At 40.1% G+C, this 22,236-nt stretch overlaps 1 protein-coding gene and 1 long non-coding RNA gene across 3 annotated transcripts in view; one reads left to right on the top strand and one right to left on the bottom strand.

Annotated features, from left to right (window-relative positions):
* Window positions 1-22,055, top strand: part of mphosph6 (M-phase phosphoprotein 6) — a 46,614-nt gene extending 24,559 nt beyond the window's left edge. Inside the window, exons 3-5 of the mRNA XM_067998099.1 lie at window positions 1,792-1,882; window positions 8,023-8,120; window positions 15,365-22,055. Coding sequence (XP_067854200.1) covers window positions 1,792-1,882; window positions 8,023-8,120; window positions 15,365-15,500 — 325 coding nt within the window. The 3' untranslated portion in view covers window positions 15,501-22,055. The remainder of the gene's footprint in view (window positions 1-1,791; window positions 1,883-8,022; window positions 8,121-15,364) is intronic.
* The window catches only part of LOC137333768 (uncharacterized), a 67,065-nt gene continuing 46,942 nt past the window's right edge, over window positions 2,114-22,236 (bottom strand). The window contains exons 2-4 of one of the 2 annotated variants that reach the window (XR_010965980.1): window positions 11,296-11,365; window positions 8,541-8,654; window positions 2,114-2,211 (exon numbers count right to left, since the gene is read on the bottom strand). This is a non-coding gene — a long non-coding RNA (uncharacterized lncRNA). The remainder of the gene's footprint in view (window positions 2,212-8,540; window positions 8,655-11,295; window positions 11,366-22,236) is intronic. The other variant, XR_010965979.1, reaches the window with a different exon arrangement.

Below are 22,236 nucleotides of genomic sequence, written 5' to 3'. Positions count from 1 at the left end.
TCCTCTGCTTCACAATCAAAGACCAGTCTTTCAGTCTTGTAGCCTTGCTATTTAGCAGTCTCTTTTTTTTATTCATTCATGGGATGTGGGTGTCGCTGGCAAGGCCAGCATTTATTGCCCATCCCTAATTGCCCTTGAGAAGATGGTGGTGAGCCGCCTTCTTGAACCACTACATTCCGTGTGGTGAAGGTTCTCCCACAGTGCTGTTAGGTAGGGCGTTCCAGGATTTTGACCCAGCAACGATGAAGGAACGGCGCTATATTTCCAAGTCGGGATGGTGTGTGACTTGGAGGGGAACGTGCAGGTGGTGGTGTTCCCATGTGCCTGCTGCCTTTGTCCTTCTAGCTGGTAGAGGTCGCGGGTTTGGGAGTGCTGTCAAAGAAGCTTAGCGAGTTGCTGCATTGCATCCTGTGGATGGTACACTGCAGCCACGGTGCGCCAGTGGTGAAGGGAGTGAATGTTTAGGGTGGTGGATGGGGTGCCAATCAAGCGGGCTGCGTTGTCCTGGATGGTGTCTAGCTTCTTGAGTGTTGTTGGAGCTGCACTCATCCAGGCAAGTGGAGAGTATTCCATCACACTTCTGACTTGTGCCTTGTAGATGGTGGAAAGGCTTTGGTGAGTCAGGAGGTGAGTCACTCGCCACAGAATAGCCAGCCTCTGACCTGCTCTTGTAGCCACAGTATTTATGTGGCTGGTCCAGTTAAGTTTCTGGCCAATGGTGACCCCCAGGATGTTGATGGTGGGGGATTCGGCAATGGTAATGCCAAGACCACTCTTGTCTTCTAACGTCACTTCATTCAAAAGCCTCTTAAAAATAGTTTGTGCTTTCTATCCCACCCCTTTTCATTTTTCCCATGTACTGCTCTCCCTCTCAAGTAAAAGATGCTATATAAATACATGGTGGTGGTGTTGAGTTAAGTCAACTATATTTTCACATTAAATCACTAAATGTTCCATCACTGGCCTTTGATGTCATTGGGCTTTTGATTCTATTCAGTTACCTGCTGACATAACTAATGACTGCTCACTGACATTAATTAGTGGAAAATAATGAAACTTTCTTTGTTTGCAAGTTCCACATTGAGTCACTTCTAGTATTTAGTCCAAGGATTTGGTAATAGCCATAAATTTTTTTCTGATAATTGCAATGACAATTTCTATACAGCTATCTTGTCTGTCCTGTTTTGTGTAAGATGCAGATTAGTATGGAACAGAAAATGCCATCACACCATGGACTGAATAATTTTAGTTGTCAAAAGTAGCATCATAACTTTTCTTGCATTATATTTGAAAATGTTTTGTAGAGTTCACTTATTGTCTCTAACTATTAATGACTGGATATTGTAAATAGGCAATTTATAAATTCTGTAAATCATAAATTCATTTTTCAGAACCAATGTATAAACATATTATTGCATAATTGTATATTTGGCATGTCATTCATAAAGAAATGCAAATGCCTTATAATTTCATGGTTTTGGAATATATAATTTACAAAGTAATAAACTGTGTGACAGATAATACATCTCCTTGGCCTTGCACAGTCTGCATCAGAATGATTAATGAATAACCCAATATATTAGTGTTTTTAAAAAAGAAATATCTGGCAGTCGATGTTTTTTTTCTTAAATTTTTGTTATAATTTAGGAGGGAAAAAAATAAAGTTGGTAAAGCCCAATCGGAGTGATTACCTGTAACTTTCGTCCATTCAACAACCAAAGTGTTGCTCTTTCAAAACTCTCAAATATTTTCTTTAATAGCTAATTCCGCCAATCTGTTGATTTGTTTCAGGAGTCATATTATTGAAGAAAAGAGCTTTGTGCCATGTGAAGACTTGCTGTTTGGCCGAATGTCCTTTAAAGGTTTTAACCCAGAGATAGAGGTATGTTTTTACAGGAAATCCAGTTTTGTATTTTGATTTCTAGTAACCTTTTGAGTGCTGAAGGACTTTTCAGATGTACGAAATGATATACAATGAATTTCTGTAAATTTCAAGTGTTGAATGTTATAAAGTTAAGTTGGACAAATGTTATGAAATAGTCAATGCTGGATGCATAGTATGATTGAAATCTTTTAATTCAACATTTCACATTCTTTATGATGCTACTCCAGTCCTCAAATTGTTCAGATAGGATGGGCAGGAGGAACTCCTTAGAGAAATGTGATTTCTAGACCTTGTTAGAACCATAATGTCAGTGGAAATGTTCATATCTGTAGAGCAGAATGGGTTAGGTAATTAAAATCAGCAGTGGCAGTTCTATTTTACTTTAGAATATTCAGTATTGTGTTGAATTACAGTAGAATCCATTATTACTCCAGTATGATCTGGAAATAGTAAGAAAATTTGGCTGAAGAGACATTAAAAAAATTAATGCTTGAGGTGGTCATTCCAGAGCTGATGGTGAACAACCAAACCACATGATTTCAAGCAGCGATAGAATTGCACTGGGAACATTGTGAACATGGCAGACTGCGAGGGATTTGGTGAGGACGGAGCACCAAAGGGTTATCAAAGTAGTTACAGCACAGGAGGAGGCCATTCGGCCCATCGTGCCTGTGCCGGCTCTTTGAAAGAGCTATCCAATTAGTCCCACTCCCCTGCTGTTTCCCCATAGCCCTCTAAATTTTTTCCCTTCGAGTATTTATCTAATTCCCTTGAAAGTTGCTATTGAATCTGCTTCCACCACCCTTTCAAGCAGTGCATTCCAAATCATTATAATTCACTGCATTATAAAAATGTTTCCTCATGTCACCTCTGGCTCTTTTGTCGATCACTTAAATCTGTGTTCTCTGGTTACCGGCCTTTCTGCCATTGGAAACAGAGTAAATAAGGAGAAACTATCAAAACCTTTCATGATCTTGAACACCTCTATCAAATCTCCCCTCAACCTTCTCTGTTCTAAGGAGAACAACAACAACAACTTGCATTTATATAGTACCTTTAATGTAGTAAAACGTCCCAAGGCACTTCACAGGAGTGTTATCAAACAGCCCCAGCTTCTCTAGTCTCTCCACATAACTGAAGTCCCCACCCCTGATACCATTCTAGTAAATTTCTTCTGTACCCTCTCTAAGGCCTTGCCATCCTTCCTAAACTGTGGTGTCCAGAATTGAAGACAATACTCCAGCTGAGATCTATCCAGTGTTTTATAAAGGTTTAGCATAACTTCCTTGCTTTTGTACTCTGCCTCTATTAATAAAGCCCAAGATCTCATATGCTTTTTTAACAGCCATCTCAACTTGTCCTGCCACCTTCAAAGATTTGTGTATGTGCACCCTCAAGTCTCTCTGTTCCTGCACCCCCTTTAATATTTTACCATTTAGTTTATAGTGCCTCTCCTCATTCTTCCTACCAAAATGCATCACTTCACACTTTTCTGCGTTAAATTTCATCTGCCATGTGTCTTCCCATTTCACCAGTCTGTCTATGTCCTCCTGAAGTCTATTACTATCCTCCACATTGTTTACTACATTTCCAAGATTCATGTCATCTGCAAACTTGGAAATTATACCCTCTATACCCATGTCCAGGTCATCAATATATACCAAAAAGAGCAGTGGTCCTAATACTGACCCCTAGGGAACACCACTATATACTTCCCGCCAGTCTGAAAAACAACCGTTCACCACTACTCTCTGCTTTCTGTCTCTTAGCCAATTTTGTGTCCACGCTGCCGCTGTCCTTTTAACCCCTTGGGCTTTAATTTTGCTAACAAGTCTATTATGTGGAACTTTATCAAATGCCTTTTGAAAGTCTATACACACATACACACATCATCAACCACACTGCTTCCATCAGCCCTCTCAGTTACTTCATCAAAGAACTCAATCAAGTTAGTCAAACACAATTTTCCTTTAACAAATCCGTGCTGTCTTTAATTTATTAGCCCATACTTTCCAAGTGCCAATTAATTTTGTCCCGGATTATTGTCTCAAAGTTTTCCCACCACCGACATTAGGCACACTCTCATATAATTGCCGGGTTTATCCCTCTCCCCTTTTTTGAACAGTGGTGTAACATATTTGCAATCCTTCAGCACCATCCCCATATCTAAGGAGGATTGGAAGATTGTGGCCAGAGTCTAGGATGCATCCCATCTGGACCAGATGACTTTTCTACTTTGAGTACTGCCAATCTGTTAAGTACCTCTTTATCTTCTTTCATCCTATCCAGTATCGCTACTACCTCCTCTTTTAATGCTACAATGGCAGCACCCTCTTCTTTAGTGAAGACGGATGCGTAGTATTCATTTAGTATATCAGCCATGCCCTCTGTCTCCATAAGAAGACCTCCTTTTTTGTTCCCAATCGATCCCACCCTTCCTTTGACTACCCTTTTACTATTTATATGTTTAGAAATATAGAAAATACGAGCAGGAGTAGGCCCTTTGAGCCTGCTCCGCCATTCATTATGATCATGGCTGATCCTCTATCTCAATACCATATTCTCGCTCTCTCCCCATACCCCTTGATGCCTTTTGTGTCTAGAAATCTATCTAGCTCCTTTTTAAAAATATTCAGTGACTTGGTCTCCACAGTCTTCTGTGGTAGAGAATTCCACAGGTTCACCACCCTCTGAGTGAAGAAATTTCTCCTCATCTCAGACTTAAATATCGTACTCCGTACCCTGAGACTGTGACCCCTCGTTCTGGACCCCCCAGCCAGGGGAAACATCCTCCCTGCATCCAGTCTGTTTAGCCCTGTCAGAATTTTATATGTTTCAATATGATCCCCTCTCATTCTTCTAAACTCGAGTGAATACAGGCCGAGTCCACCCGATCTCTCCTCATACGACAGTCCTGCCATCCCAGGAATCAGTCTGGTGAACCTTCGCTGCACTCCCTCTATGGCAAGTATATTCTTTCTTAGATAAGGAGACCAAAACTGCACACAATACTCCAGGTGTGGTCTCACCAAGGCCCTGTATAACTGCAGTAAGACATCCTTGCTCCTTTACTCAAATCCTCTTGCAATCAAGACCCAACATACCATTTGCCTTCCTAACTGCTTGCTGCACCTGCATGTTTGCTTTCAGTGACTGGTGTACAAGGGCACCCAGGTCCCTTTGTACTCTGCCTTTCTGTTTTTCCTTCCAAAGTGGATAACTTCACATTTATCCATATCATACTGCATCTGCCATGTATTCTCCCACTCACTCAACTTGTCTAAATCGCCTTGAAGCCTCTTTGCATCCTCCTCACAACTCACGATCCCACCTAGTTTTGTGTCATCAGCAAACTTTGAAGTATTACATTTGGTTCCCTTATCCAACTCATTGATATATATTGCTAATAGCTGGGGCCCAAGTACTGATCCCTGCAGTACCCCACTAGACACTGCCTGCTACCCCGAAAAAGACCCATTTATTCCTACTCTCTGTTTCCTGTCTGTTAACCAATTTTCAATCTATGCCAGTATATTACCACCAGTCCCATGTGCTTTAATTTTGCACACTAACCTTTCATGTGGGACTTTATCAAAGGCCTTCTGAAAATCCAAATAAACCGCATCCACGGGTTCTCCCTTATCTATTCTACCAGTTACATCCTCAAAAAACTCCAGTAGGTTTGCTAAACATAATTTCCCTTTCATAAATCCATGTTGACTTTGTCTAATCCCATTGATATTTTCTGAGCGTCCTGTTATCACATCCTTTATAATAGACTCTTAGCATTTTCCCTCCTACTGTTGTTAGGCTAACCGATCTATAGTTTCCTGTTTTCTCTCCCTCCTTTTTTAAATAGTGGGGTTACATTTGCCACCCTCCAATCTGCAGGAACTGTTCCATAATCTATAGAATTTTGGAAGATGACAACTAATGCATCCACTATTTCCATGGCTACCTCTTTTAGTACTCTGCGATGCAGATTATCAGGCCCTGGGGATTTATCTGCTTTCAGTCCCATTAATTTGTCCAGCACTATTTTTTTACTAATACTAATTTCCTTTAATTCCTCCTTCTCACTAGTCCCTTGGTCCCTAGCATTTCTGGGAAGTTATTTGTGTCCTCTTCCGTGAAGACAGAACCAAAGTATTTGTTTAATTGCTCTGCCATTTCCTTGTTCTCCATTATAAATTCTCCCGTTTTTGACTGTAAGGGACCTGCTTTTGTCTTCACTAATCTTTTTCTTTTTATATCTTTATAAAGGACTTTTGGGTTCCCTTTTATGTTAGTCACTAATCTATTCTCATACTCTCTCTTTGCCCCTCTTATTCCCTTTTTTAGATCTCCCCTGTACTTTCTGTATTCAGCCTGGTTCTCTACTATATTATGAACCTTACATTCGTCAAAAGCCTAATTTTTCTGTTTCATTTTAATCTCTATATCTTTAGTCATCCAGGGAGCTCTAGCTTTGGATGCCCTTCCTTTCCCCCTCTTGGGATGTGTCTACTCTAGCCGAACGAACTCCTCCTTGAAGGCCTCCCATTGTTCAGTTACTGTTTTGCCTACTAATTTTTAATTCCATTACCATTACCTAATGTATAGGAATGCTAAACCTATGAAAATCATTGATTAGGACGCGGTTAGAATATTGCGCTCAGTTTTGGGCGCCTTACATTAGGACGATGTCAAAGCCATGGAGTGGTGCAGAAGAGATTCACTAAGATGATGCTAGAGACTTTAGTTCTGCAGAGAGTTGAAAGAAACTGATGCCTTTTTCATTAGAACAAAAAAAAGGAAAAGAGACCTGATAGAGGTGTACAAAATTATGAGGGGTTTGATGAGGTAAACCGGGGAAACAGTCATTTCCACTGGTCAATGAGGCAGTACTTCGAGAGTATAAATTTAAGATAATCATTACAAAGAATGAAAGAAGAGCTTAGGGGATTTTTTTTTTGTTTATTCAGGAATGTTAGGACATGGAATGTACAACAGAAACAGTGCTGTAAGCCATAATAATGGCTTTTAAAAAGTGAAGTGGATACATATTTGAAAATATTAAGTTTAAAAGGGTATGGGGTAAGGGCAGGGGAATTGGACTAAGTGGATAGCTCTTTCAGAGAGCCAGCACAGACATGATGGGCTGAATGACCTCCTTCTGTGCTGTAAAATTCTATGATTCCATGAAAATCAGAAGGAAGGGAGGGGAGGGGTGGGTGAATAAACAGTGAGGACTTAGAAGGACAGATGAGAAGTTAGAAGAAGGTGAGATACTCACAGTGGGAGGTTTAAACCAAAGGCTTTTTCTTAAATGAAAAAATATAATGTTTTTTTGATGCTGCTACTAATTTGTGCCAAATATGTTTTCCATCAATGTTGTATATTTTTAGAAATCTGGACTTGTGCACTGAGTAACAAAAATACAAGAGTTGTAGTTGCAATACACATGTGGCACTATAAACAGAAGCCATACTGCAAGTGACATGAAACCTAATTTGTGCATCTGACTTGGTCTAAAATCATCTAAGTGACATACCTTCATGTGTGAAAGAAATAAAGTTTAGATTAAACAGGTATAGTAGTGTAGTGGTTATGGTACACCACTGGAAACCCGGATTGTATTCAAATCCCACCACGGCCACTTCTGCAGTCGAAATTGAATTCAATAAATCTGGCAATATCTGAACCAGCTGCTGATTGTTATAAAAACTCAACCGGTTCACTAATGTCCTCCAGAATGGCTCGTCTGGTCTACACATGACTTCAGTCCCACACTGCGTTTTACTATTAATGTCATCTGAAGTGGCCTAGCAAGCCACTCAATTGTAAAAACAATCAATATGAATCAGGGCAATCTTGATCATTGACAGCCTTACCAGTACTGCCCACATCCTAAGAACAAATTTAAAAAAATAGAAAGTCATCTATTAATTTTAATATGTCCTGCAACTACCAGCAAATTACAAATCTCGGCAGCTAAGCCTCTCTCTATTGGCTTTAAATTCGAAAAGTAAATAATAACAATGTGGCCTGATTAAGAGCAGTTTTCCAGATAACCTAATATAATTGCATTCAGCAAAATGCCAAATTGTCCAAATAATGCACAGATTGTTAATACGTAAGCATTGCCTTTATTCCAGAAACTAGTTGCACAGATGTATTCCCAGAATGAAAATGAAGAGCCTGAAGAAGAGGTTAAGATGGAAGTAGATGTTTCAGATGTAGAAATGGCTAGGAGGTAAGCTACTATATCTCCAAGAGGTGTGATTCTACATATTGGGCTGAATTCATCTATCAGGCACAGAATACAGAATGTACTTAATATCTCAAAGTTAAAGATGCAGTACATATTTCAAGGCAAATGATGGATGTTATAGTAGCAACAGATTTTGAGCTGTTGCAGTACATCATTTAAAAGTGGTATTTTTTCTCCCATTACAATAATCATAAACCATGAAAATGTAATGCTGGAGTTTAAACAGGAAAGGATTAGTGAACTATAATGGGAGTAAGTGATCCCAACTTCAGGGAAAAGATTAGGATTAATAGTTGGTGCAATCAGTTTGATATTAAACAGTTCCACTGTAGAAAACAATTGTATACTATGAGATACATTGTTCAGCCTATGATCTCTGACACACGCACACACATCAAGTACCTCCAGTATCTAGTCCAATTGGCTATTATTCCTCTGTGAGCCTAGACAGTGAGTGTCGGCAAGTTGTGTAACCATGGGGGTGGGGATCACAACCATGTCAGATCCAGTTTTCACCTGTAGATGTGGAAATAGCTAGGAGGTAAGAAATCAATAATGGGAAATCCGACTGATTTTTTTTTCGTTTCCTAACCCAGGAGTGGTGAGGCCAGTTGTCACACACTTACTATCATTCTGAGTGAGATCATCTAACTTGAGCACACACTGGTGATTGAACCTGGGACCCTCTAAGTCTATAAAGCTCAGCTACTTACTGAATAAACTTGCTGAGCCATTGGGGAGGCTCTGAATTCTTTTACTACTGTCCATTTTCAAAAACTTCAAATTGTCAGGGACCAAGTTACATATGATTATCTAATGGGCAAACCCAGTAGCATTGTACATTGGTGGCTTTCACTTCTGTATCTTATGTGTCCATTGGATAATGTCACAATTAGTGTGAATTCTCTATATTTTTCAGGTAGAAAGTAATGTGATAGTAAATTCACTTCTCACCCCAACCCTGCTATCTGCTTATGAGTCCCTTTTCCATTCTTCAGACATTGTGTCCTTTTTCGAAAAAGGACAACCTCTTGAGTTCCCACTTCGAGGAAGTAATGTATTTTTTTATTCATTCATGGGATGTGGGCATCGCTGGCATGGCCAGCATTTATTGCCCATCCCTAATTGCCCTTTAGAAGGTGGTAATTAGTCACCTTCTTGAACTGCTGCAGTCCGTGTGGTGAAGGCACTCCCAGAGTGCTATTAGGTAGGGAGTTCCAGGATTTTGACCCAGCGACGATAAAGGAACGGCGATTATATCTCCAAGTCAGGATGGTGTGTGACTTGGAGGGGAACGTGCAGGCGGTGGTGCTCCCAATCTCCTGCTGCCCTTGTCCTTCTAGGTGGTAGAGGTTGCGGGTTTGAGAGGTGCTATCGAAGAAGCCTTGGCGAGTTGCTGCAGTGCATCTTGTAGATGGTACCCACTGCAGCCACGATGCACCGGTGGTGGAGGGAGTGAATGTTTAGAATCATAGGATCATAGAAAGGTTACAGCATGGAAGGCCGCCATTCGGCCCATCGAGTCCACGCCGGCTCTATGCAAGAGCAATCCAGCTACTCCCACTCCTATCGCCGTAGTCCTGCAGCCCTGCAAATTTTTTCTTTCAAGTACTTATCCAGTTCCCTTTTGAAGGCCATGATTGAATCTGCCTCCATCACCCCCTCGGGCAGTGCATTCCAGATCCTAACCACTCGCTGTGTAAGAAATTTTTTCATCATGTCACTTTAGTTATTCCCATTTTTCAAAGAAACTCAGAGGATGATTAGAGGAAATCCATCAGAACCTCTAGTTCTTGACCCTTCCGCCAATGGGAACAGCTTCTCTCTTATCTACTCTGTCTAGACCCTTCATGATTTTGAATACCTCTATCAAATTTCATCGCAACCTTCTCTGTTCCAAGGAGAATAACCCCAGCTTCTCCAGTCTATCCACATAACTAAAGTTCCTCATCCCTGGAATCATTCCAGTAAATCTCTTCTGCACCCTCTCTAAGACCTTCACATCTTCCCTAAAGTGCGGTGCCCAGAACTGGATACGATACTCTAGTTGTGGTCGAACCAGTGTTTTAGAAATATTCATCATGACTTCCTTACTTTTGTACTCTATGCCTCTATTTATAAAGCCCAGGATCCCATATGCTCTTTTAACCACTTTCTCAACCTACCCTTCCACCTTCAATGATTTGTGCACGTATACCCCCAGATCTCTCTGTTCCTGTACCCATTTTAGAATTGCACCCTCTAGTTTATGTTCCCTCTCCTCGTTCTTCCTACCGAAATGTATCACTTCGCATTTTTCTGCGTTAAATTTCATCTGCCACGTGTCTGCCCATGCCACCAGCCTATCTTTATCCTCTTGAAGTCTAACACTGTCCTCCTCACTGTTCACTACCCTTCCAAGTTTCCTGTCATCTCAAATTTTGAAATTGTGCTCAGTACACCCAAGTCCAAGTCATTAATATATATCAAGAAAAGCAGTGATCCCAGCACCGACCCCTGGGGAACACCACTGTACACCTCCCTCCAGTCCGAAAAACAACCGTTCACCATTACTCTCTGTTTCCTGTTCTTTAGCCAATTCTGTATCCATGTTGCTACTGCCCCCTTTATTCCATGGGCCGCAATCTTGATGACAAGCCTACCATGCGGTACTTTATCAAACGCCTTTTGAAAGTCCATATACACCACATCAACTGCATTGCTCTTATCTACCCTCTCTGTTAGCTCATCAAAAAACTCTATCAGGTTAGTTAAACACGATTTGCCTTTAACAAATCCGTGCCAGCTTTCCCTAATCAATCCACACTTGTCCAATTTCATTTCTAAAAATTTCCCCACCACTGAAGTTTAAGGTGGTGGATGGCATGCCAATCAAGCGGGCTGCTTTGTCCTGGATGGTGTCGAGCTTCTTGAGTGTTGTTGGAGCTGCACTCATCCAGGCAAGTGGAGAGTATTCCATTACACTCCTGACTTGTGCCTTGTAGATGGCTTTGGGGAGTCAAGAGGTGAGTCACTCGCCCCAGAATACCCAGCCTTTGACCTGCTCATGTGGCCACAGTATTTAGGTGGCTGGTCCAGTTAAGTTTTTGGTCAGGATGTTGATGGTATGGGATTCGGCAATGGTAGTGCCGTTGAATTAAATTGATTATTTCAGTACCTTTTAGTTTAGCAGTTTTCTGATGGATTTCCTCTAATCATCCTCTGAGTTTCTTTGAAAAATGGGAATGCTAAAAAAAAAATCAAAAATGACAGTGAGCATTCTGTCTTTCTTTTTATTGAAGTTTCCCCCTCTATTGTCTTTCAGATTACAAAGAAAATTATATTCCTTATTTGCATGATGAGAATCTAACTCTTTATGGTCCATATTCTGGGTGACAGTCCTAATCAGTTTATCTGTTTCACTGTATGGTAATGTTAATGAAATTTTGGGGAAAACATCCATGGGGAACAGATTGATTATTTCTGTATCAGTCAGTTCTTCATGGATGTTGGGAACAGCCTTACACATGATCAAACTATTAAAGTAAAAGATTTTTTTTTAAATTCAGATCATTGGTGTAGAGCACTGCATGGTTTCCGTTCATGCTAATGGTATCACACTCCACTGCTGTTATCTGATTTCTCTAGTGGAGCGTAATATCATTGTACTATACTTATTGACAGCAGAACTATGTTACACGGTTAATCATACTGCATGTTCATATGTAATAATTGAATCATAAATAAAATATAGTTGTTAATAAATGTCATATTTTTCATTAGAGTATTTTTATAGTACTCTTGAGCTTTTGAAACCTCTGAGTACTACTATGCTGCTAGTTATTGAGGTTATTAGCCACCTGTTCAATAATCTTTATTGCTGGAAGACAGCTGCTTGATAACTATTTTATCACTTGAAGAAGACACCGCTGAGGTTTATGAAGCTTGACTGAAAAAGAGTAGTGTATAGCAACAAATACTTCATTGTACAGGAGTGAAAGTTGCATAATCCATTGCACTAAATCTTTCCATAGTTTGATCAGTCAAATATGTTGTATCTGTTTCAAATTTTCTACAGCAAATCGTAGGGATTGTACTTAAGTGCACTGCTGGCTTCTCAGCTTTACTCTGCTGCTGTGTTGGGTCTTGAACAAAAATCTGCTTTTTCCTGGACCAAAGTCCATTTCTCCTGATTTTTGGGTTTTACTGTGACCTCCACTTTCTACTGAATGATCTGTGCTTTTCGCTCACTTCCCACGGCCGCTGACTCCACTCATACTTCACAACTCCTCCATCACTCTTCGCTAGAGTGGGTTGGTCCGGCTCCTCAAGCTCCTGCTGCTGCTTCTGATATTGTGTGCCCCTCGCCTACCTACAGCTGTTCCTCGGACCAGCTCCCTCATCTGCACTGACCCCGCGATTTACCTTCCACTTATTTCCTGGGCTTCCCTGGTCTCGGTCCTTGTGTTTCTCAATCCTCTTCCGCTGACAACTTCCAGCAAAGCATCCGCTGATACTCTGCCCCTCGAACAACTCCTGGATTCACTCCCTCTCCATAACTGTCATTGGTTCATCAACCCTGCAAGCTGATTTTACCCAGTCTACAAGTCAACTTCATCTCGCCACAGGTTCTCAGACTTTAACTTTGGACTTTCTCGTATAATCACTTCTCTGTCCTCTGTTTATGATCAGAACATGTCTCTCCTGATCTTTGCTATGCCTATATAACCTGAATTCCCTCTGTGTCTATTTGTTTACACGTTTTAGCTACCAGTCCAGACCTGAGCCCATTTCTTCTATCTCCCTTTTTTTTTGCTCTTGGCCCCTCTTGGGCCCTTCTTTCCTGTCTCCTCCCCTTCCTGTCACCCAGTCATGCAACTATTTATTTCTCCTGCCTCCGGTACTTTGCTCCCCCTACCCCTACCCATCATTACTCCTTTGCCTTTCTACTCTCCTGCCATCCCAAGATTGAATCCTCATTGGATAAGCTCATAGCTACCCTCTGTATCTCACTTCATTTTCCGAAGGGCCCATCCTGGTACCTGTTGCTGCTTTCTTATGAGCCACAACACCAATTGCATCATCCTCCTCTTTTGCTGACCTTCTTGCCCAGTCCGTCTGCTGGTGCTAAGCCCGCCAACTGCTTTTCACTGCCCCTCAGACTCTGCCAGTGGATCAACAATCACTGTCCCTGTCTGTATTTCCGCCCAGACTGTCTGTTCACTCACTAACAAGGCCCTTGCCATCCAGGACCTTATTGTGGATGATTGCATTGACATCCAGGCTGTGATGGAAACTTGGCTTAGAGGTGGCAACACCTTGCCCTTTACTGAAGCCTCACCACCTGTCTATAGTTCCCATCAGCTACCCCGCCCAAACCACTGTATGCCAGTGTAGCCTTTATCACCAAATTACACCTTGGTCTCTCCACTTACTTCTCTGGTATCTTTTCCTCCTTTGAGCAGCTCACCTTGTTCCAGCCCATTGCCTCTCCTTTAAAATCCTCATTCGCTACCACCCCCCTCAGCCTTGCTCCGCATTTCTCACTGAGATACCCTCCCTCCTTTCCTTCCTCAGACTGTGCACTGAGTGACTCTTCATTCTCGATAGATTTAAATTCCATCTCAAGCCACCATGCCCCCTCGCCTCTGATTTCACTGACCTTTTTTCGTTTCGTAACCTCTCCCTCCATATTAACGGCTAACCTCTCGACCTTGCCATCTCACGTGGTCTCTGTACTCCCATTACTCGATCATCTCTCACCATCCACATCCCCCTATCCCTTTCCAGTGGTGTCTGTCTCTGGGAAAAACTCTTCTCACTTAGAATTGCACTTTCAAGATGCCAACTGCCTAGCTATTGGCCAAGATACTTCAGCTGTTGACCTGCCCTTGTCCCCAGTAAAACTTTTACTCTCTGCTATCCTGGTCATTCTCCCTGGTATGACCCCATCTTCACTTCAAGCCCAAGGGGCGCAGACATCTGGTGCACATCAGGTTCCGCTATTCTTCACAAGACCTGGCTGGACCACCATGTGGTATAGGGTCTCGCTCTCCTCTGCCAAAACTGCTCATTACACCAGGATCATCATGGAAAGCAAAAATAACTCCCAATGGCTCTTCTCCACTACCACCCTGTTCCTCCACCCTCACCTCCAACAAGTGTGAGGAGTTCATGGACTTCTTTGTCACTAAGATGAGACAATTCACTCAGCTGCCTCTGCTGCTTTCCTCTTTTCTCCTTGCCCACCAAACCAAACTTTTCCTGAGGCTCCCCCCATGCCCTAGCCATGAACCCACATCTTTCTCTCCTATCTCCCCTCATACCATCTCTGAGCTCATTTTGTCCATGAAACCTACCTTTTGCTCCTTTGAACCTATTCCCACTAAACTGCTGACCACCCAGTTTCCCTTCCTTTCCCCCATGCCAGTGGTTGCCTTCCTTCAGGTAGTGTTGCCCCTCCATTTCAAAACTGCCATCACCATTCTCCGCCCCCCCCCCCCCCAGAAAACCCACTCTTGACTCCTCTGTACTTGCAAACTACCTCCCTTTCCTCCAAAGTCCTTCAGTGTATTGTCACATCCCAAATCCATCATTCCCACAACTCCGTATTTATATCTCCAACCAGGTTTCTGTCCCTGCCACAGCACTGAAATAGCCCTAATCAAAGTCACAAATAACGCACTCTGTGAAATTGACCCTGGTGCATGATCTCTCCTCAACCTCTGCAGCCTTTGACGCGGTCAACCATCCTCCTTCAATGCCTCTCCTCTGTTGTCCAGCTCCATGGGACTGCCATCCAGCCCATGAAACCACTTCATCAACAGATGCATTCTAACTCTCATCTACCCCACCAATTGATCTCATAAGAAGCTTCTTCATTAATGCTTCTCGATTCCTAAAGGTAATCGAGCAAAATTCAGAAGATTCATCCATTGTCACATCTCCACTATTCAAATATGCCCTCTACAGCCGCCTTACAGCCTAGGCTCAGCAACACGGAAACCATTCTGATCCATGGATTATTGTATCTGCATCCCATAGCACCTGGACTGGTGCTTAAAATTTTAGTTAAGACTGGCTTAACCTCTGGATGTAAATATAGTGGACTTTAGCACAAAATTATGGTAATTTCCTTTAGAATTCATACTTCAAAATAATATTACAAATCAGTGGATAATGTGAAACAGTTAACATTGCAAATTATTTGCATTCAGTGAAGCAATATCAAACCTTGTCTTTTTCAGATATGAGAGCTTAGTGGGGACGATAAAAAGGAAGTTTACCAAAAAGAGAGATCGATCAACTCTTCCAAGTGAAGAAACAGAAGGTAGCACCAGGGGTGGTAAAGTCAAGAAGACATTCATGAAGCCTCAGGAATAAACAACACAAGCGTGTCTTTAAATATTTTCATATGTAAGGCAATGAACTTCCTGTCTGAAACTACAGCAGCTGGCTGTTTATTGTAATTATGGAAATATTAATTTTGTTTGCATACTAAATTTGGAAAGTATTACAGCTTGCTGCAATGAAAGTATTTTGTGAAGGTAAACAGATTCTGCTGTTTCCTTGTATTGAAAGGATACTGGTCTTTCTCTATCACATATCTACGACACGTTATAATATTTGCGCAAGTAAAAATCAGTTCAATTATACTTTTAGAAAGTAGTCCTGGGACAGAACTATATTAAATATATAATCGTGCAAACTTAATTTATGTGGTTATATTCTACAGCTCTAAAAACAAATGTGGTAGTCTTCCCTTCCTTTAGGATTTTCTACTGGTAATATTTTTGTAAATCTCAATGTGCTAAAAGTATTGTAGTCTTCCTTTATGATAGCATCTTTTTGTGCTTCTCTTCATAGAGATCTTTTATTGTGTGCATTAGGAAACTGATAAACGAATGTCAGTGATTTGAACATGAAAAGAAATGAGGTTTTTAATACATCTCCCTCCATACTCTAGATGGATTGTTCCAAATGTTTCTGAGATTTGACTTATATCTGTCACTCTACCAGGAGAGGGGGATGTGATCTTCAATTCCTCTGAGCACATTACTCTGTCCCACTGTGAGATTTTTTTTGTCAGATTCCACAGTTATTCTTTCATGGGAAATCTCTGGGGATAAGCTGTTTTGTAACAGCAGTAGCATTACACCATGTAACACACAATATATTACAACAAATAATTCAATGCCAGCTTGGACTTCAGGTTGTTTTGAAAAGCTTATTTTGTTTTTAAAAAATACATTCTAAAAATCTTGAATTTTTGAACACCTTAAAAAATTACACTGGGCATTTATAATTTCACTGATTTTGAAAATAATGTTTTTTTTAAAAGAGATATTGCACCAGCAGAGAATAAAAATAGAGCCAAAATTATTAGATGTGAGATGAAGCCTTGTTCCACCAAACCAAAAACTGATAACGCAACCCTCTCACAACACACAGAATTACCTGACCATACTAAACATGAAAATTTAGAAGATGGTAAATTGCAGGCAGGAGTAATGATTTTTTTTAAAGTCACAAAACATAAATTTTTATTTGACAGAAGATACCCCTAATTACAGCCCCACCCACAGATTTTATTGAGCCGGGGAACAGATGTGGACAGTCGCCTAGGTTGCACTGTAAGTTTTGATCCATTCGCGACCTGAGGCTATCGAATTGAGTGATGGTCTCTCAGAGGTTTGGAGAAGTATGTAATTTTGCGCATTGCTGAAACCAGCATCATTCCACTGTTCCATTAAGTGCAAAGAACAATAAAATGAAAAGTTATTGCCCCATTGGAGCAACCTGGTCCTTACAGACTGAAGAATGAGGAGTCTGTGTGCATGCACGTGAATTGCATCATGTCATAGGAGATGTGGTTTTGGGGCACATTGAGCTCCCAATCAATTCAAATATACACAATGAGCTAGATTAGGGTATAGCTGGATACTGAGGTCACGTGTGCACAGAGGGCAAAAAAAAAATTATGAGCGAAAATCCAGCAGAAAGAAGCCAAACTCTAGTCCCTGGGTGCTGGAGAGTAGGCTTTGGAGAGAGGAAAGAGAGAAACTTACTGGATGGGTTTTGAACATGACATGGGTAAGTTTAGAAAAAAAAAATTGTGAATTGTTTGTTAATGTGTTGCATTAAATTAATTTTTTCAGCTTATATAGTTGGCTGCCTTAGCAACAACATGGCCATTAGAAGAAAATCAGAAAAAATGGAGCGAATTGATTTTAGCGGTAGTTGATTCTCGACTGGCAGGAAAAAAAATGAGCAATTTGATTGTGTGGATTGCTGATTCAAGATTGATCGCTTTTCCCACCTGTCTAAATTTAATCAAATCAGCATGGATAATTTAACAGATAATGGTAATTTGAGGTAATCCGAAAAGTGTGATGGATGATTTTTCATGCTACAGACACATTTCATGTGTGACATGCACTATATACAAGACTTTTTATTTTATAGATAAATGAACTATTAAAATTCAGAAAATGTAAATCAAACATAAACCTTTTGTCTCTTGGCTGAAGTCCAGCCCAGACTGATGGAATGAAAGTTTCCTGTGCTGACAGTAAGGGTCCTATGTAAGATGAGTTTGGGCAGTTTCAATCCAGTTCCTAGTGGTTATTGGCCCACAACACAAATCCATAGTTGACGTTCTACACCGAGAGGCCAATGGTTACCCAGTATTGGAAATTGAAAATGTCTCACTGGTACAACATACAATACTTTTCATAGACTGGGGTTTGGACATGTCAGGGCACAACAGAGAATTTTTTTTCTGATTTTAACCTTGCAATAGCTGATCTGGAAGAGCTTGGTGCTGATACTTGAAATGCCCCAGCACTAATATACCTCACCTTGATGAGCATGAAGTTCCCAAAAAAAGGAAAAGATAATTTTTTTTGTTAAGTTGAATGTCTTTTGCAAAGCAAAGTCAAAGTTTCATTGGGAATCCATTTACATCAGTATTTCCTCAGCAGTGTCAATTTTCTGTGGCTAATCCATGCAATACCAGCAATGCACATACTTGCAATGCACACTGGCCAGAAAGTGGTTTTCTTTTTCATTTATTCATTCCTGTACCACTGTAGTTGGTACAAACAGTAGTCTCCTTGACTCCCCCTCCTCCCCTCTCCCTGGCTCTGTACTTGCTTAAAAACTTTAACTCTTCAACATCTTCCAGTTCTGACAAAAGGTCTTCGACCTGAAACATTAACTCTGTTTCTTTCTCCAAGATGCTGCCTCACTTGCTGAGCTTTTCCAGGATGACAGTTGTTTGTTTTAGCCTCAGCATAGCTCTCAATTAAAACAATACGCTGGATTTAAAAACCAAAATAAACTTCAAGACAAACTAAATAGTTTGCTTCTTAAGTATTTCATGGCTATTGATGGCTACAAGTACTACACCAGCAACATGAAATTAGTAATCACAGATACAATTTTTAGAATGATTTAGATAAACTGAGACATCATTCCTCAGAAAATTATCTGTAAAATTAACTGTTAACCACTGTGGCTGTTCTACAGATTTGGCTGTTACTTTTCTAGAACAAATAAAACATACAGAAGCATGCAAGTAAACAGAATATTGTCATGAGGACAAATAAGAGCTACAAGGTCTGTAAATCTTGAATGTGATATTGCTCTATTCACGCTGCATTGTAATAAGCAACATTAGTACTTCTCTGAAAAATATTAGGGACACTGCCACACTAGGGAATTTCAAATAACACTTCTGCATTGTAAATACAGCAAAGACTTCGTTGATTTTCATTGTCAACATCTCAAATAAATTAAAAAACAACTGGGAGCTTTCTAAGGAAACAAATTGATGAGTAGCTTTTTTAGGGCTAAATTTAAAATATATGTATTATGAGGTCTGATGCCAAAATCATGGATGGTGTACTTTTAAGAGCATTTGCCATTATCTGTTAATGTAGATTTTACCCACTAAGCTCAGTGAACTTTCATTTCAAACGTAGCTCAGTATCACTTCTACCTCAGAGTTGCAAGGTTTTTGATTTGAGTCCCACTCCACATAATCTAAGCTCCAGTGCTCCATTATCAGGTGCTCCTCTTCAGAGGAGACTGGAGGATGCTAAAGATCCTATGGCTGGCTTCAGCGAATACCCAAAAGTTCTCCTGGTATTGTGTCCAACATTCCTTCCCCAGTTAACATAACCAAAAACAGATTAACTGGTCATTCACCTCATTGTTGTGTGTGGATCTTGCTGTGTGCTAAGTGGTTGCCACATTTGTCTACATAACAACAATAAATCATTAAGTGAAGTATGAGAGATATAATGAGGCACTAATTGAATGTACATCGTTCTTTCAAATATGGACATAACCTTCAAATAGCAGGGAAATTAGATGTACGTTTTAAGTTTGTGAATTTTTATGTTGACCAAGTATGAGCATTGGGGAATGAAACCTTATTCCATTTAAAACACTATTAGCCATAGACTTAAGCTTCCTGTAATCTGCCTGAACCTAAAATTCAGAAGTCTACCTTCTATTGCATGAAAATCTCTACTTCCACACCTACCACCCACATGACCTCTGTTTGCTGTTGAATTGTAAGCAATTCACACTGTGGCTTCCATCCTTGAAGAATGGAGCGGAGGCTCATTTCACATGAAACCCTACAGCCAACCTATAGAAGAGATTTTATTCCATTAGTCAAGATTCAGTTTAAACTGGTTTTAAAGGTGAAAGGATGGTATTCTAACTAAGTACCATATTGTACCCAAAGTTCAATGGGGACATCTACATGCTCTGTATGTATATGGTAACCTAGTTGAGAACAGATATCAGTGACTCAGGACTGAATTCTGAGGTACACTCTTGGTCATAGCTGTCCACTAAAACTACTACAAGTGATCTGTTTGTTTTCTACTACTCAACCAATCTACTATCCAATTTACAACATCCTCTTATATTCTAAGAGAGTCTCTTGTGACCCACCTCATACAGTCTCTTTATCTAAAATCCACCTTATAACCATTATGCTACATCCTGAAAGAATTCCAGTAAATTTGATAGAAATGAGTTTCTTTCATAAACTCCTATTGGGTTGGAATTATTGGCTTCATTGTTACTAAATGCTTTTGAATTGCTTCGTTTTTTAATCTACTACTAGGTGCACCATTGGAATCTTAAGATAAAATCAGGTAGGTGAAAATGCAATCCTCGGTTGATAGTGGACAATTGACACTGCTAAAGAAAAATAAATTCTTCCTTGAGTGCTTTTGTTTAAAAAAAGATTTGAAGGTACCAAACTTCATATCTTGCCTGGGTTGGTTGCCCGCCCACCCACACTCCTGTGCCCACTAAAAACTGGATAGAAATATATTACATGCAAGTTTCATGTGACTGGCAGAACGAAGAGAATTCCCTATCAGTCTGGATTAGATTCACACCTAAGTCCCAAAAATGAAAGCACAGTGTTCCAATACACTGCGCCACCCAATCCCTGACTTAATGGAGTTTAAATTTGACGTATCCATTTGTATACATAGAATACGTTATGGGAAACTCAAGTGCTATTTATTTTTAATGAGTGGGCTGCCTGCTAAGTCACATGCGAAGTTGTGAATGAGTCATGGTTTCCAACAAAAGTGAGATCAATCATAACCCACAGTTCTTCATAATGCATTCTATTTATTGCATATATTAAAGAAAAGAATTAGATTAAAAAGCAAGAGATTGGGTTCAGTGAGGCACTCTTTCTTTGCAGATTGGTTCCAGTGCAGCTGAAGACAGCATGAATGTTAATTAGACTATTGTTTTATGAAGTGCATTGAGAATGTTTACATTTTGAAGATCTTGTTAAAATTAAATTTCAAAAGAAATATAATTTTAGTAATTGCAATGTAATAGAAATAATATGAACAGTATATGCACCTAAAAATGCTGGATTAGTATGTTAAAATCCAGTTTGATTAGCAAATGTTAAAAGATGATTCATCCAATAAAATGCTTCTAATTATATTTGATGCATAATGAAAATACAATGCAGTGTTGCCACAAGGTTTATTTAGTGAACTGGTGCCAATGCGCTACAGAAGTCACGCTCAGACCAATATGTTTAATACTGTGCCAGTATTTTTCTTGTGTGATGATGCTCTTGATTCATCACAAATCGCTCCCATCACTACCACCACCAGTGACGCCCAATCACCTTGAATTTCCAAATACACTCTCCAGGCCCAATGCAAGTCTGGAAACACAAAATCGTTACTTGCACTCCTGGATATTTTCAGAGTTCAAGTGAATATAGTATAAAAATTTCATACGGCCACCATGAAACTGTGCTAAAACCTTTGTCACAACGCTGCACTGATTTAACAACTGAACAACCCATTCTGCCATATGTGTTCTCACGGATTTACAATAAACTTAGTTTTTTTCCGAACAACACAACTATAATTTTACTAACGTTTATTAAATATTGGAGTTCATTGCCAATGTAAGTTTTGGAACACCCTGACAAGTCAACTTCCAGTAATAAGCCCTTAAATTTTGTGCTGATCGAGACCAATAAGTCTGAAGAATATGAGGTTAAATCCGACACACGTCCTTGTTTGGTATTCGCTGTCTTGCCAAAAGCAAAATTGTTGAGTTGCTTCTGTCTTGTTTGTCCTTCATTTACTGCTTGATTTATAAAACTGATAACAGTGCAAATCTGTCTAAAGGTTTATACTTTGCCGTAGCATAATCTTGTTTATGCTCACGTAATTTTATGCAGATACACAGGTTAAAGTAAAATGTAAAGAAAGCCCTCACTTGTGCATTTTTATAGGATAAAGTATATTGTATTCTCAACATAAAGGTAAAATTCAAACTTGAATTTGAAAAAAGTTGACTGTTGATGTAAATCCCAATGATTCGTACTCTCAATCGCCTAATAAAATTTGTTTTGTAAGTTTGTTACATTCTTGCTGCTCAGACTTTCTTCAGAATTTCTCACAGTCTGTTTTACCATTGAATAGGATTACTTTAACTGATTTTGGGGGGTGGGGGCGAGGAAGCCTTTCTCTGCAGTGCTAACTAGAATCTAAAATTGGTATGCATCTCTGCAGAAGCATTTTTTCTGCATCTGTGATAAATGTTA

Source organism: Heptranchias perlo, chromosome 16, assembly GCF_035084215.1.
Source record: "Heptranchias perlo isolate sHepPer1 chromosome 16, sHepPer1.hap1, whole genome shotgun sequence".
NCBI classification, from domain to species: domain Eukaryota; kingdom Metazoa; phylum Chordata; class Chondrichthyes; order Hexanchiformes; family Hexanchidae; genus Heptranchias; species Heptranchias perlo.
Note: the sequence above shows the minus strand (reverse complement) of the source record. Positions and strands in the feature narration are given on the sequence as shown.